The following is a 16,378-nucleotide window of genomic DNA, read 5'->3' as shown; positions in this document are numbered from 1 at the left end:
AGTCAAATGGATTTTACCCCCATGATTCGGTTATATTTTATGGCACAGTTGACCTTAAGATGGGGAAGGTATCCAAGAGGGCCTGACCTAACCACGAGAGCCCATTAGAAGCAGAGTTTTCTCTGGCCTGGTGGAAGAAGAGGAAGTCAGAAAGTTGAAGCAGGAAGGGCATTCAGTGTATGACAAATTCTCTGTTGCTGACTTGATGATGGAGGGAGCCAGGCGGCAAGGGAGGCAGATGGCCTCTACGCGCTAAGAGTGGCCCCTGGTGACAGCAGCCACAGCAAGGAGGTGGACCTCAGTCCTACAGCTGCAAGAATCGGAATTCTGCCAGCAATCAGAACGAGTCTGGGAGTGGGTTCTTTCCCAGAGCTGTCAGAAAGGAATGTAACCTGGCAGATACTTTGACGTGAGTCTTCTAAGATCCTGAACGGAGAACTCAACCACAGGGCCTGAACTTCTGACCTCCAGAACTGTGAGCAGAGGGGAACTGAGCTGTGATGGGTCCTCCCCCTGGACTTGGGCCCACGCCTCTTGCCTCAGGGACCCCACCCCAAGGGCTGGCTCTCGCCTGTGAAGGGCAGGGCCTGGGCATCCCAGTCTCCCTCAGCAACGCCAGGCTCCACAGAAGCCAGAGTTGGGCAGATAGTGGCCATGGCAGTTCAGCTACACACATGGCCCTTCTCGACCCTTCTCTGTAAACTGAGGCACTCTACCTGTTGGCCTTCTCACCAGGGGAAAATGTCATAGGAAGCTGGGAGTGCCCACCCTGAGAAGTCCTGAGCAAGGCCTTAGAGCCTGTCCTTCACTGACATGGTGACTCGGGGCAGGCTGGAGGCTTCGTGGAGAAAACTGGACTGTGGGCCTGGCGTGGCTGGGTGGCATGAGTGCTGGGGCCCCAAGAGACAGGTCTGGGAAAGCCAGGGCTTGCTGGGTGTCCCACTGTCTGGTTAGGTGAGGCCTTGCCCTGCCTTCTAGGGATCCAACCTCCTGGATTTAGAGAAACCCTTTGTGACTCACATTTCCTGAAGGTGAATAGTTCCTTAGTAAAAGGAGGACTGACTTTCTTGGGTCCTTAATGTCCCCATCCTGGGTTCAGGGCTGGGGCTGGGGAAGGCTTCCCTGGCCTCTGCCTGCCTCTGTGAGCCCAGAGCCAGGACCCCCTCCTCTGACTCCTTCCTCACTGGACCTACCTTGGCAGCTGCTTTCCTTCCCTGACATACCCCCTACCCTGACCCTGCTCTCCATTGGTAGGGGTCGCTGAGCCCATGTCACCGTTTTGCCCTTGTTATGGGGGTTAGAAGACTGCCTTTGGCCTGGCCCAGGTGCTAACGCTTCTTTCTGTCCTTGGTGCTCTCTTCTCCCACTGCCCTGTCAGGACAGAGGCAGGGAGCGCTCACTTACTGAGGCCTCACAGTGTGCCAGGCCTCTGCTGGCAGATGACCTGCAGGGCCTGGGGACTCGGTGGTCCCTGCCCAGAACGGGGAAGGAAGGACTCTGCCTCTGGCTCAGCCACTGCTGTGAGGCCAAGGAAGCTGTGGGCACATGGCTGGGGCTTTATTACATTGAAGGCTGCCAGCTACCTGCCCTCCAGCCCCACTGTCCGGCAGGCTACGTGGGCCGCTCCTGGGGCTGGTATGCAGGGCTGGCCTGGCCCTGGCCTGGTGACAGTCTTCTCCTCAGCCTGGCCAAGGCCCGGATGGGGTTCTGAGCACAGTTGGTTGAGTGGGTCATGTCCTCCAGGGAGGACCCGCTGGGCCGACTGCAGGATGGCTGAGGTGGGGATGCCCGGCGCTGGCATGGTAGGGTCCTGCCCGCGCTGGCTGTCCTGCGGCTAGGCAGCTGCCGCCTGCCCAGGGGCCTGGGGGAGGACCAGATGGCAAGACCCCCTGTGAGTGAGGGGGACCAGCCCACCCCTGTCTGCCCCACCTCCATCAAAGCCTTACTCACCCTGGGGATGCGTTCTGGGCCTGGGCTGGGGACACTGTTCCCTGGATTCCCTTGCTGGGAGGGGCCCAGAGCTGGTCCTGGGGGATCAGCTGCAATGAAAGGCAACTTCAGAAAGGCCCAGGAAATCTCTCTACGCTGTTCAGCGAGGGTGTCATTGCCATGGAGGAGAAGGGAGGGCCCAAACCCAAACCCACAGCCCCTTCCTCTCAAGGACAGGGTTTGGGGAGCCTTCCAGGGCCACCCCAGCCACGGTAAGTGTGGGAAGTTTGGCTTTCTGACAAGGTTCCTGGTTGTCCTTGAAATATAGGCAAGAAGAGCTGGAGGGAGAATTTTGGAGCCGGTAGGCACTGTGCCACCCACATGCCTGCTTGAAACGCGGAAACCACATGTGATGAGGCAGGCTTGCAGTAGGTTCCCAGGGTGGGGTCTGAAGACCTGCTGGGTCAGGGGCCTCCTCCAAGTCCCCAGGGGCCAGCCCTCTCAGGTTGAGGAGCCAAGCTGCCCACCTTGAGGCTCCCCTGCTGGGCTACCTCCCGGATTTTGGACAGCATAGACCGGAGCCGCCCATTCTCCTCCTGCAGGACCCGGATGCGGATGTCATTGGCCTGTACCTGCCTCTCCATGTCATCTGTAACATCACCGGAGCCTGCAGGGACATACTCTGTTACCTCACCCCGCCAGGGCTGCCTCTGGTGCCCAGTGGAACAGGACCTCCGAGGGCACACACGCCAGCTGGGGTATGCCTTGGGTTGGTGGCCTGGCGAGCACAGGGGAGCCGAGCAGGTCCGGGGACCAGGCGCCCCCCCCCCCATCTTCCTTCTCCTGAGGCCTTGTCCTGGTTTCCCACCCCCTACCTGCTGGGAGGTGACCAGCATTGTAGAATTTGAGAGCTGAGTGGGACCTCAAGCTCACTGAAGACTTTGTAACTAGACAAGAGAGTGAATCTCTTCCAAAGCCTCCTGTTTTCAGAAGGCCAGAGAGACAGCGAGGTGTCTCAAGTCACGCAGCCAGCTCTTGGGTATGAGTCACAGGAATTCAGCAAACACGTTCTTTCCCACCACTTGGGAGATGAATGCTTTCTTTCTGACTCTGAACCTGAGCAAGTTGCTGCCTGCTTTGGTTCTCGGTCTTGTGGTTTGTGAAAGGGCTGTTACCCATCTTATGGGGTGGATCAAAGGACAACAGAAGGGCCTGGCACATAGTGCTCAGGACTGATGACTTAGCGTGACCAGCTAAATTGCAGTGGATCTTCCCGACAGCTCCACAAGTGGATTCACCACCCAGGGGTGAGGGCTGGAGGGCCTGAAATGAGAACCTAGGTTGCCTGGCATCTAGTCCTCTGCTGAGACAGGTACCTAGCACTCCTGTACCATGGGGTGCATGACACTGGACAACTGGGGCGGTGCCCCTGAAGCTGACCCCGTGGTGTGGTTTGGGGAGACACCAGGACAGGGGACACCAGGACACTGAGCAAGGACTGGCATGTAACATGGTAAAGAGCACAGGCTACAGAGGCTGTTAGACCTACACACAGACTCAGCCATTCGACAGTGGGCAGTCCCCTCGCCTCTGGGCTTCTGTGTCCCCATCAAACAGAGTGGCTAACACATGAAGCACCTGTGTGTCCTGGGGACTCAGTAGGGACCGTGCTGCAGGCTGGGGAACTACAGACTCCAGTGTCTTGCCCAGGTGAGCCCTCAGCTGCCTGTCCGGGCCACAACATGCCCTGGCCACCACCTCTGGGCCCCTACTTGGGATCTGGGCCTCGATGGGTCTGTGCAGGTCTGGAAAGGCCACCAGCAGCCGCTCCCGCTCCCGCAGCTCCACGAGCTCTCGTTCCAGCTCCGATATGGTCAGCCGCAGGTCCGTCGTGGCCTGCTCCAGGCCTTGCTTCTCCCGTTGCAGGCTCTGCAGCAGCTCCTGAGGCAGGGGGAGGCTCAAGCCTTGCCCAAGGAATGGCTCCCGGCTCCCCTGGGGACACCCCCCTCCCATCTAGACACGGGACAGGCCTGCAGGCACTCCGCCTGGAGAAAGGGAAGAGCCGTCCCGCACCCTCACCCTGCTGGCTCCTACCTGCTGGGCCAGGAGCTGGCTCTGCCCCTGCTCCCTCTCACTCTGTACACTCTGCAGCTGCTCCTCCACCTGGGCCCGCCGGGCCTCGGCCTCGTCCAGGCTGCCCCGCAGCTCCTCACGCTCCCGGTCCAGGCTGTCCAGCTGCTGCAGCAGGGCTCGCTGTTTGGACTGCAGGGACTGAGCCAGGGCGGGCAGGCAGGGAAGCCGTGAGGCCCACTGGGCAAGGCCCAGCCATGGGACAGGGGAGGACACGGCATCTCTGACCCTCCTCCTTGTGCCCCGTCTGTGCAGAGAGGAGGCTGTGCACATGTGTGTAGCAGAAGGGGCCAAGGCGAGACAGGTGCACACCGCACTGGACCCCTCCAACCCAGTCAGGGCCAGGCCCCCCAACTTGCAGACCCCTACCCCTTTGGAAAGCATTTGATTGACTATCAGTCTCGTCCCCTCTCTTTCCAGTCACAGTCTCCACTGGGAGAGGAATTCTGGGCATACATTTTCTTCTCCTTAGGTCTCCCGTGTCCCATCAGCCCACCTCACTTGGGACCCACTTTTCCTGACACCCACTGAGTGCAAAGCAGGAAGAACCAGTGCCGGTCTGCTCCAAGTCCTGGCTCTGCCTCTGGCTAGCTGTGCAGCTTTGGGTAATTTCCTTAACCTCCCTGAGCCTCAGTGTCCTCATCCATAAAATAGGGATGATGAGAGTATCTACCTCCTATTGTTGTGGTGAGGAAGAACAACAAGAGGGCTACGAGTCCGAGGTCCTGCACCTTGTTCACAGCACATATCTGATACCTGGTGACCATGACTGTTCGCAGGGCACTGAGAAAAGCACCTGCTTCATTGAAAGGCTTTCTCAGCCTGGGCCATGCCTGATGGTGGGGACTTCTACCTGGGGTCTTGCTTTCCCCACCGAGCCTCTGAGAGTAAGACCAGTCAGGACAGTTCTCAGCCCTACCCCTGCTCTAAGTGGCAGGTCACTTGCTCCCTCAGCCCTACCCTTAAGGATTCCTACAAGGCCCCAATGCCCAGGGCACAGCTGTATCCTGGGCCTCGGTTCACCCTTTGTCCTCCCTGTCCTTCCTCTGACTGATGGACTGATCATTAGCCCTTGGCATCCAGTTCAAAGGCCACTTCCTCCCAGAAGCCATCCTGGATTTCCACAAACAGATGGGGCTGTCCCTCTGTGGACCCCTGCAGTACTTTCCCCGCACCTCTTAGCCATCTGATGGCAGAGCTATGGTGGCCTAGCTGCTTGTCCTCAAGGGGTGGCGGGGCGTTCCTCCAGAACAAGGCCTCCTTTGGCTGTATCTGTCCCTGGATCACTGTTTCCCCAGGGCCCGGGGTTCAGGGGAGGGCTCAAACTCTTGGTAAAGATCAAACAAAAACCTGGGTGTGTGTTTGGGAGCAAGGTACCCCACCCAGGTAAACCCCCACCCCCCACCAGTGGAGCTCTCTCTTCCTGCAGCCTACGTCACAGACACCCCCAGGTGCTGGGGGCCTCACCTCCTGGTGGCGGACCATGCTGTCAACACGGGCCTTCTCCTTGTCCAGTTCTGTGCTGGCCCAGCGGATCTGCTGGCTGGCCCCATCCAGCCGCCCTGCTAGCAGCTGCACCTGCTCCTCCAGCTGCTGCACCTGCCTCTCGGCCTCTGCCCTGCGCTCGGCCTCCTCTTGAAGCTGCCGGGCCTTTGTCTCTGCAGGATTGAGTGGGCACAGGAAGGGGGAGAGCAGGCGAAGCCTGGGTGCAAGTCCCCGCACTGCCTCTGACCCAGGATGGGACCTGAGGTGGGGTGCGAGGGGTCACAGCCTGTCTCTGCGCCTCAGTGTCCTCAGCACAAAATGCGGCTCTCAACCCTTCCACGGAAACAGAAGGTGCTCTCTGGGTGGGAGGTGGCACCCCAACTCCAGCCATCACCCAGCAGTGTGGCCAGTCAGGCCCCATCTCATGGTTCCCAGAAGCCCGGGAGACAGACAGAGGGTGCTCATCCAGCTGCACCACCGAGCACAGCACACGGGGTACAGGGCCACATGATGGGGGTTCCTCACCTATGGCCTGCATGGATTCCTGTTGCTGCTTCAGCTCCCCCTCCAGGGTGGCCACCTTCGTCTTGAGGTCACTTGTTTCTACGGCAGTCGAGAGAGAGAGGCCCTTCAGAGGCTCCCTTGGGCCTGGCTGGTGCCTTCATGCCCAGCGCACCCTGCAGCGTCGGGGCAGCCGGTGCTGTGTGGAGTGGCTGCCTGGGCCTGCAGAAGGTGCCAGAAGGCCTGGGTTCCTCTTCCCCCTCCTTCCTATTGGCTGGCTGCCAGGTCTCTACATGGCTCTGGGCCTCCACAGAGGTGACAGGCTCAGGAAAGTGACCTGCCCAAATCCCTCAGGCCTCCCACCACCAGCGGGCACTGGCTGTCTCTCTGCCTCAGCTCCCCCGGGGGTCCCCCTCAGGGACACACAGGAGTGGGCGGATGAACTCCCTGGCTCCCGTGCCCTCGGAGGGGCCAGCCCTGAGGCACGTGTTCTACACCACCAGCTCCAGTGCTCCCCGGTGGGATGAAGCTCTGGTTGCCTGCAGGGTAAGCAGCTTGCTGAGCTGCCTTCCCTCGGTGTCTCTGACCCCACTGCCTAGCCTGCGTTTCTTCACCCCAGCGATGTGTCCCTGCAGCCCTGCGCTAGGGCTGCAGCAGGGCCCAGGGACTACGGGCCCGGCCTCCGGGGCACAGACCTGTGAGCAGCTGCTGCCTGTTACGCCCCCACTCCACCAGCTGCCGTGCGGCCTCGTCCGCCTGTCGCCGCCGCTCCCCCTGCTCCTCCTGCAGGGCTTGCTCCAGCTGGCCCACCTGCTGCTTCAGCCCGTCCTTCTGCCCCTCGGCCTCTTCCAGCTGGGCCCTGAGTGGCCCAACAAGCTGACTGAGGGCCTCCACGTGCTTACTGAGGCGGGTCAGGTCTTTGCTCTGCTCTGCTGCCCAGTGGCCCACGGTGGCGGCCGGCAGCGGCCTGAGGCCCATGCTGTCCTGCACCAGCTGCTGGAATTGGCCTAAGGACGAGGGCAAGTTCTGGCTCTGACACAGGCCTATGAGCACCTTGCCCACCTCCCGCAGGCTGCCCTGGACGCTGGTGCATGCATCACAGGGCACCAGGGCCGTCTCCACCGTCTGGGAGTGAACGCTCCTCCTGTTCTTGGCAGTCCTGGCTGGACACTGCGGGGAGACTCTGACGGGGAGGCTGTCCGGCTCTTGGCAGGTCTGGGGCAAGCCTGGCGTCGGGGAGGGGGGCTTGATGAACTTGGCAGTCACAAATTCAGGGCTCCTGGCTGGCTCGCCCTTGGCTGTGGGCTTGGAGGTGAGGTTCTCCCCTTGGTTTACCCTTTTCTGTGGTCAGGAAAAGAAAGGGAGAGCAAATGAGGGAGATGGGCCTGGGAGGGGATCAGTTTCCTGGGGATTATTCTGTGCAGCCTCTCCTGATGCTCAGACCCTTAGAGGTTATCTGACACCAATGTGAACGAGAGAGAACCTTCTTTCTTCGCTGCCTCAACTTACCAAGCAGGCCAACTCTCTGCTGCCCCTGTCCCCCTCCCCAGGCTCCGTGCAGTTCCGTGCGTGGTACGAGAGTGTAACAGTGAAGCCACCAGCTCCGTGCTGGTTACGGGGTTCTTGCCCAGTGGACCTGCTTGTTCTCATGTCACCATAGCAGCTCTCAGTTTTCCTTTCCTCCCTGTTATGGTGATTGTGGTCCTCATGGGGATTTGTGAAGATTACAGGATAAGCCATAACAAATGGTGTGAACATTTAACAGTATCATCCAACAACGCCCCGAGACGTAGAGACTGTTATTATTCCCACTGTACAGATGAACAAAGTGAGGAGCAGGGTAGGCTCAGCATAAACAGCAGAGCCAGGGAGCCCAGACATGACCCCCAAGGCCTGCAGTGCTAACTGCGCGCTGCAGGGGCCTTGACTGGGAGGCTCCAGAGTTGACACTGTACCCCTTCAGACAGCGTGAGGCCAGTGAAGGTGTGCACGCGTGGTGTGCAAGGAAGCTGGGACTGGGGCAGGGCGGACAGGTGTGAGGGTGACTAACCCACCTGGGGAGCTGCCTGCTGGTAGATCACACCCAGCCTCAGCAGGCTGTTCCAGAAGCGCCGCACCGTGAGCCCCACAGACATGCAGGGCCCCACAGCCCGGGTAGGGGGCACTGTCTGCTCCGGACCGAGGTCCTCCAAGAAGCTCGTGCAGCTCTGCAGCAGCAGCAGCAGCCTGCGGGCAGGACGGCAGGGTCAGCTAGGGTAGAGCCTGGCACCAGCGTGCTGCGCGCCACACAACTAGCAGCCTCTGCTCTGTGGACCCGGGGGGCCTTAGAACATGCTCTGCTGGACCGGCTTCAAATCCAAGAGCCACTTCCTCCAGGAAGCCCTCCCTGGGGGCTGAACTTGGGGGCGTCTTCTGGGCCTCCTGGCTGACAGCACTTCCGCCTGGCTGTTCCCCACCACACTGGGATGCTCTGGCCGACTGGGTCTCGCTTCAGTTGTCCTGCGCGTGCTCCGAAAGTGCTGGGTGGGTGGCGCCATTACATCACGTGGCTCAAGCCTTCACCTTACAGAGGACAGAGCTGAGCCCCTGGGAGCGGAGGGCCTGCCCACAGCCTCAGGGTGAGCATGCAGGGCTGGGGCGCCTGCAGCTTCCTGATTCTAGTCAGGGTCTTCTCCTGCCCGGCAAGCTGCTTCTGTGACATCGGAGACGTGAAGACAGCTAGGGGTCTATCCTGACTTCAGTGTTCAAAATTAGAGTCGGGCTACTTTTAAGGAAGAGAGGCATGAGAAGGACAAGTTTGTATGTGCATGGGAACCAAACTCTTTTAAAGGAAGAGGTATTGTATTTACAAAACATACTGGGCAGGTAAGTGACCTTGTCTTGTTCCAGGTGCAGAGGGGTCATCCTAAACTCACTAGGGTCTTGGGCAGAAAAGGCCTGGGGGAGGAGACACCAACTGCCTCCAGGCCCTGCCCCTCGCTGAGCTGAGGTGTCTTCCTCTGTGAATGGGGACAACTGTGCCGGTTGCAGTGCTGTGGGCAGCACGGTGTGGGGCGGGGGGGGGGGGGGGGGGCGCCTGGAAAGAAGACAGAGCATGGTCTTGACAGAGGGGGTGGGAAGACATGTGAGCAACAGCTTCACAGGGGCATAGGGAGACTGGGCCTTGATGGATGAGTGGGGCTTGGCCAGACCAGGAAGGACGGGCAGGGCGTTCCTAGTAGAGGGTGGCAGGGAAAAAGCAGGTGTGTTCGGGGCGCCTGGGTGGCTCAGTCGGTTAAGCATCTGCCTTTGGCTCAGGTCATGATCCCAGGGATCATGGGATCGAGCCCCACATCGGGCTCCCTGCTCAAGGTGGAGCCTGCTTCTCCCTCTCCCTCTGTTCCTCCCCGCCCCCTACTCATCTGCTCTCTCTCTCTCTCTTAAATAAATAAATAAAATCTTAAACAAACAAACAAACAAACAAGAAGGAAGGTGTGTTCTGTGCTTATACATGTTTAGCCTCTCACGGGTTCCAAATACTTTCATACTGAGGGTGCCTCCATGCCTCTAGGTGGTTACCCTGGCTTCTTTGTCCCCAGGCAGGTCATGCCCAAACTGTCCTTGCCTGTCAGGTCTCCATGATTTCTGTGTATGGTTTGGTCACAGGGAACCTGGGTGGTGGTCCCCAGGAAGTGGAAGGCTGATGGCCATGTTAAGTTTAATGAGAGCGTAGAACTAGAGGGGCTGCGGGGCAATCTTCCCAACAGGGCCAGAATCTGGAAAAACACATCCCATGTCTGACCTTGTGACACACACTGGGAATGGCACAGCCCATAAGACACCAGGAAAAAGGGCCTGGGACGGAAACTCTGAGCAGCAGCTGTGGTGTCCCCAACGCACGGAAGGCCTAAGGAGGCGGCCAACAGAAGCTGGAGAGGTGGCCCTCAGAGCTGCAGTGCTGCAGAGACCAACAGGTCTCCCTGAGGGCAGACAGGAGGGGAAAGCACAGCACGCCACACAAGCTGAGATGGCGATGAAGGCCTTGAGGTGGCAGGCCTCTGGATCCCTGCTGGGGGGGGACGGGAATTCCCGAGGCTGGTCTACCGGTTTAAGGGGCAGATGCCAGCATCCCGAGATCACCAGGTTCGGTCAAGGCCCTCACCTGTCGATGACCAGCTCCAGCAGAACAGCATGGGACAGCTGCGTGAACTCGGGGTCACCCGGCACATGGTCATAGTGCTCTAGCAGGGCCACCATGTCCAGGTCGCAGGCCACGCGGTCAGGGAACTTCCAGGAGGGAAAGTGCACAGGCCCGGCTCGAGAGAACACATCCACGATGGCGCCCTGCAGGTCAGTAAGATCCTTGCGCAGACTGTCCATGCAGGACTGGCTGCCCAGCAGGTACGCCATCCTCGAGGCTCCTGGGGTGAGCAGAGAGGGTCCCCGTTAGCCAGAGCCATGTGGCTGCTGCTGGAGGAAACTTCCTAAAATCCCGCTCTGCCCAGTCGGTCCTAGGCCAAAAGTCCAACCTAGACCCTGGGGAGAAGTCTTTCCCGGGCCCAGGCCATGGGCCCATACCTGGTACTGGAGAGACCTCACCATAATCCCGCTCATCCACCCTGCCCCACATCTATACTGCCAGTTCCCTCCGAGGGCCTGTGTGTGCCAGACCCCTGCTAAAGGCTGGGCAGATACAGCTATGAATAAGAAGCACCCACAGTCCTTTTCTCCCTGCGCAAACCATTGACTAGGCAACTGACGACTAAGAGAAAGTTGTAGCTACAGCGTGACAGGACAGTGCTGGATCCTGCTGGATCTCCCACCTGGACCACCGCAGCTGTCTCTGGCAGGGCCGCAGGGCTGCCCCCTCCAAATGACACACTTCAGCTCTAGAGATCTGGCCCAAACCGGATCTGATCAGGTCACGCTGGCCAACGCCCCTCATGACTCCTAAGGGAGAAAGGCCACCTCTGGCCGCAGTCTCCCCGCAGCCCTCTCTGGTCCCCACACCACCACCCCACACTCTGCATTCCAACCCCTGTCAGCTCCAAGCAGCAGCTCAGGTGCAGGCACTCATTTCTGAACTTGGGCCCATCTGTCCATTCTGTCTGAAACACGCTTTCCTCATCCAATTCCCATCTGCCTAATTCCTCCCATCCTTCGGGCTTCCTGGATATCACCTCCTCCAGGAAGCCTTCCCTGAGCACCCTCCAGGCTAGGTGAGATCATGTCTCTGGGCTTTCCCCCATCTGGGCCCTGATCCCTCTCTGCTGGAATGGCCTCCACGCTCCAGGCCAGGTCCCCAGTCCACCTTAGCCACTGTGGTATCCCCAGTATGGCCAGCCTAAGGCCTGGCCCATGCTAGAGGCTCACTGGCAAGTGAATGACTGAGTAATTGAATAGAGAAATTGAAAAGAATCCACAAAGAAAAATTTAAATACATTGATTTTGGAGGGGGGAAACAAGTCTTAAGGTGTAAGAGAGGAAAACCTGAAAATTTGTATCCATACCCAACCCAATCACTCTGGTGATAGGGGGCCCATTATATGTGAATGCAGAGAGTCCCAGTCCTGCCTTTTCCTGGCTGTGTGGCCTCAGGCAAGTCACTGTACCCCTATGAGCCCTAGCTGTCTCAGTTGTAAGATGGGGACACGATCCCCAACCAGGCCGGGTAGTTGTGAGGTCATTAAAGGCATCCAAGAGTAAAGTGCTTGGGGCGCCTGGGTGGCTCAGTTGGTTAAGCGACTGCCTTCGGCTCAGGTCTTGATCCTGGAGTCCTGGGATCGAGTCCCACATCGGGCTCCCTGCTCAGTGGGGAGTCTGCTTCTCCCTCTGACCCTCCCCCCTCTCATGCTCTCTCTATCTCATTCTCTCTCTCAAATTAAAAAAAAAAAAAAAAAAAGAGTAAAGTGCTTGGCGCAGGGCAAAGACACCAGTAAAAGTGCTCGGGCAGTAGGGACCATTAGTCTAGTGATTACTACTCTTAGCAGTAGCAACAGCAAAGACCATCCTTGTCTGTAGCCACTGCCTGCCTTCTGTATGTCCCCTTTCCCCCCTGCAGCCCACACAGAATGCTTCTCGTCCATCTCTGGAGTCTGTGGACATCTGAAGCCAATGATTTGGATGAATGGCCCCTGGTCCTTGACTCAGAAGGTGGAGAAGCATGACACTGTCCTGGCCCCTCCAGTGGCTCATCACAGGCCTTGCCAGTGTCACCCTCTTCTCTCTGTTCAAAGCTGGGCAGCCCTGGTCTCTCCCCACCCTGCAGCAGGGTCTCTTGTCCTCTGTGGATTTCTCAGCAGCAGAAAGTGCTTCCTTGTACCACAGCTCCTCCCTGCAGTGTGGGGGCTGCGTGGGCAGTATTTAGGCCATGGTCGGTCTCTCTGATCCCCAGCAAGTCCAGGCCTGGTGGAGGAATCTCTCTTCCTCCGACCTACTTCCAGCTCAACCTCACTCATCCCAGAAAATGGCACCCCGACTATGTGCAACGGGGCACTTCCTCGGATTCCTTTCCTTTACCCCCATCCAAGCACCTAGGGCTGCCAATCCCATGTCCAGACCACACTGAGAACCCACCACTGTGTTCGCCGTGCTGTTCCCTACTCCATCTTCTCCCCAGACTACTGCCACAGCCTTCTGAGGGGTCACCCTCATCCTTCTGCCCAGCACCACCTCGTCTGTCTGTATATGGCCAGAGTGATCATTTAAAAGGCAACTCACCCCCCTGCTTAGAGCCCTTGAATGGCTTTCTATAGAATAAACACTGGAACACTTCCCTGGGTTCTGGCCCTGGGTGGTCTGTTCCCACCTCAGCATCTTACCACCCAGAATGTGCCTTTTCCTCCCCACACTTACCCCAAATAACACACCTCCCACAGGTCCCCAGGCCAGGTGAGTTCACCTGTTACATATTCTCAGAGCATTCTGTTCTTTTCCCTCCCAGCATACGCCACACTGGCACTGAATTATTATTTGAGTAATTATTTGCAGTTGGCAATCTGTCTCCCTACAAGTGCATGGACTGTCTTTTGAGTTCATTGTGGTATGACCTGGCCACGTGGGCCAAAGGACTTAAGGGCCAGCTGCTGCCCACAGGTCCGGGACACTCAAAGGCACCCAGGGGTGATTCCTGAAGACTGAGCCAGCCTCTCAGGCCTCCCAGAGGACTGGGCCCTGGCCTCACCTCTGCGCAGGTGCCTGCCTGTGAAGCTGGATGTCTGGCTCTCAGGCTAGCCTGTGGGCTCTGGGGCTCAGGTCAGAGGCTCATCCAGGTGCCTGGTTTTCTGTCTCCAGTGCAGGGCTGGCCCCGAGTAGCTCTTCAATCCCTGAGAATGGATAAAGGCAAGAGTGAGTGAGTGGGCAATTAGGGAGGCTTCCTGGTGGGGCAGGGAGGAGGCTGTCCCAGAAGAAGGAGAGGGTGTCCCGGGCTGGAGGAATGGAGCAAGGGAAAGCTCATCTGGGGTCATCTGTCTTGAGCCCGAGCACAGAGGTTGTGCTTTAACAGTGCTAGGCTCTGACCACAGAACCTACTGTGTGCTACTTCCTGAATCTACCTCCTTTATACAGACGAGGAAACTGAGGCTCTGGAAATTAGGGGATTAACTCAGGGTCACTCAGAGAGCTAGGATTCTTGAATCCAACATCTCTGCTCTGTCTTCAGGCCATGATGCTTCTAGGGCAGCACTGTCCAAAAGGAATATAATGCTAGCCACACGTGGGATTTTAAATTTTCTACTAGCCACAAAAAAAAATAAAAAGAAATGGGTAAATTAAATATTTTATTTAACCTAATAAACCCCAAATACCATCACTTCAACACGAAATCAATATAACACCATTAAGGAGATTATTTTACAGTGTTTCCTCCATTCAGTCTCAAAATCCAGTGTCTCTCTGATACTTACAGAACATCTCAGTTCGGGCCAGTCACCATTTTCAAGTGCACCACCACATGGATGGGTGGCCACCGTACTGAACAGTGCAGGTATAGAGGGTCAGATCCTCTGTGTTCAGTAAGCAAATGATTACTGCGTACCTTTGACATCCTGGGCACCGTGTCAAGAAAAGCGTCAGAGAAGGCCATGCAGAGCCCTGTCCCTAGGAGCTACTGTCTACCTCTCAGGATCTCTACAGGGGGCAAGTCTTTGGTATGTCAGCTCTGTCAGTTTCACCCACAGGGCCAAGAGTATCTACTCTACAACACTCACAAACACACACAGGCCCACATCCCTGTACACATATGTCAGTGTCAGACTCTTGTGAGATATTGCCACTTGTGAGATTTTATATCCCCAAGGAATGAGGCAGAAACAAACGGAAAAAACAGACTGACATATTCTGGGTTTCCTTCCTGGAATGGGAGGGAGGAAAGCAAGCAAGCAGGCAAGCAGTCCCGCCCTGGGAGGAGGCATATTCAGGTGGCAAAGCACCTAGGACTCGGGAGCTTGTCTGTGAAGACATCGAGAAACACGGACCTGTTCACCCTCAAATAACTACAGCTGCCATCTGGGGCCATCCGAGATACCAACTCCTGTTAGATTCTGGTTCTGATAAGCAACCACAAATGCCAAAGCATCAATAATATGTAAGAGGAAAACACAACCTTGAAAAACATCCAAGGTTACCTTATGTCATTTCTTCTGAACATTGGGATTTGCCGTTATAAACATGGCTTGAGAACCACTTCAGTGTGTGGCAAGTGAAGGAGCATTTGTAATTCTTTTCTCTGTAATTCCTGGGTCTTGAGTGGAACCCTCAGCCTAAAGCTGCTAACCCTGCACTGACCATTCCTGAGATCGTATGGGTGATGGCACTAATTGGGCCAACACTGCCCTGAGGAAGGAGCAGCCCCTAACTCTGCCCTCTCCTCAGTTCCCTCATGCTCAAGATGGACTTTTGACTTGCAGAATAGGGAAGGAGTCTTTCCTCCATTCCCATTCAACATGCAAGCCCCTTCTTTCTCTGAGTCATAGGACTCTACCCCTCTGGTAATGATTAGGCCTACCTCCTGGCCAGTGTCCCTGCTGAGATTCAAGGTCACCACCATGAAAACACTTTGGAAACTCTGAAACCATCTATAAATCCCAGCTGTCAGCCTCTGACTCAGGACTGCTAATTGCCTGGATCCCTGGGGACAATGAAGGGACTGAGTGAAGACAAAGGAATAAGTAGCTGCACTAGTAGAGGAGTAAGAATGGCCTGGGTTTGGATTCCCACGCCACCAACTCTGAACTTCACTGTCCTCATCTGTAAATAAATTGCTATTAGAAATTAGTGATGTAGGGAAGCCTGGATGGCTCGGTTGGTCAAGCTCAGTTCATGATCCCAGGGTCCTGGGATGGAGTCCCGGCTCCTTGCTTAGCCAGGAGCCTGCTTCTCCCTCTGCCTGCCACTCCCCCTGCTTATACTCTCTCTGTCTCTCTGACAAATAAATAAATAAAACTTAAAAAAAAAAAAAGAAATTAGTAATGTAATGCATGTAGTGTCTGGCACAAGATCTGGCCAGGTAAATGTTCAATAAATCCTAGCTATCATTATCATTCTGTTAATAATTACAACAATGACATAAACCAGCTATGAAGTGTGTGTATGTGTGCGTGTGTGTGTGAAAAAGAGATGGGGTAAGACACTTGGGAGGGCATCTCTTCCTATCCCGCCTCCATTTCACAGGTGAAGAAACTTAAAACTATCCAGGCAAGGGCTAAAAGCCGGCGGGCAGTCTGCAGCTGGGATGGAGGGGAGAGGGGACAAGGAGGACAGGATCTCAGAAGAGGAAATGCGAACGGCGAGATTCGAGGTGAACTCGGGGAAGCTAGGGAAGTGGTCAGCAAGAACGTACCTTTGGGAAAGAGGGATGGAGCTTAAAAAAGTCTTGATTCGAGACTGTCCGCGGGGCTTGAGGGCGGGGCTATGGAAGGCAGAGGGTGGAACCTAGAAAAGGCAGTCCCACCGTTAAAAGGACCAGTGGGAATTAGGCCTTGGGACTTAGGACTTGGGAAGGGGATCTGGAGGAGGTAGACGGGAAGCGAAAGAAGAGGTTAAGGAAGGAGGGAGGCCGGACTTTGAGGAGGCAGCCTGGAGGGGAAGGGACTCTCCAAGATGACAGGCCAATGGGAGGGAGAGACGAACCCACCTTTGGAGTAAAGGAGAGGGGGGCCAGGGCCGTGGGGGGTGTGTGAAGAGCGTCCGGCGGATGCAGAACGTCTTCCCAGTCTCCTGCGTCCCAGCCTCAGCCCTGGTGGTCTGGGCGGCTCATAGAACTGCCCCTGGCGCGCCTGAGTCTCCCGGGATCCCCCACAAATCCTAGCCGGGTGCCTCGACCGCTGCCATGGCAACGGCGTCTCGCGCAGACGGC

At 57.0% G+C, this 16,378-nt stretch overlaps 1 protein-coding gene across 2 annotated transcripts; it reads right to left on the bottom strand.

Annotated features, from left to right (window-relative positions):
* Window positions 1-12: 12 nt before the first annotated feature.
* On the bottom strand, window positions 13-16,377 carry CCDC157 (coiled-coil domain containing 157). 2 transcript variants are annotated; one of them, XM_064578674.1, is made up of 13 exons: window positions 16,157-16,377; window positions 15,863-15,954; window positions 13,208-13,349; window positions 10,187-10,445; window positions 8,100-8,271; window positions 6,741-7,386; window positions 6,070-6,147; window positions 5,527-5,717; window positions 4,024-4,200; window positions 3,702-3,870; window positions 2,457-2,596; window positions 1,951-2,039; window positions 13-1,861 (listed from the first exon to the last, which is right to left on the bottom strand). In XM_064578674.1, exons 4-13 carry the CDS (start codon window positions 10,432-10,434, stop codon window positions 1,612-1,614), a joined length of 2,160 nt encoding a protein of 719 aa, XP_064434744.1. In that variant the 5' UTR covers window positions 10,435-10,445; window positions 13,208-13,349; window positions 15,863-15,954; window positions 16,157-16,377; the 3' UTR covers window positions 13-1,611. The 2 variants fall into 2 exon arrangements, with proteins under 2 accessions (XP_064434744.1, XP_045743284.1); XM_045887328.3 differs by lacking the exon at window positions 15,863-15,954.
* Between the last annotated feature and the right edge of the window lies 1 nt (window position 16,378).

This window comes from Mirounga angustirostris, unplaced genomic scaffold, assembly GCF_029215605.1.
Source record: "Mirounga angustirostris isolate CCGP_5_RB_7025 unplaced genomic scaffold, mMirAng1.0.hap1 SCAF_14, whole genome shotgun sequence".
Lineage (NCBI taxonomy): Eukaryota > Metazoa > Chordata > Mammalia > Carnivora > Phocidae > Mirounga > Mirounga angustirostris.
The sequence above is the reverse complement of the archived record's forward strand: the minus strand, read 5'-3'. Positions and strand labels throughout refer to the sequence as shown.

Bases quoted from the DNA above. Each gene is read 5' to 3' on its own strand.
- CCDC157 (XM_064578674.1), bottom strand. From the start codon at position 10,434: ATGGCGTACCTGCTGGGCAGCCAGTCCTGCATGGACAGTCTGCGCAAG. The intron at 6,148-6,740 runs GTCTGTGCCCCG...CGACTGCCGTAG, and splicing joins CAGGCAGCAGCTGCTCACAG to AAACAAGTGACCTCAAGACG. The intron at 2,040-2,456 runs GTGGGCAGCTTG...CTTTCATTGCAG, and splicing joins CCCAGCAGGGGAGCCTCAAG to CTGATCCCCCAGGACCAGCT.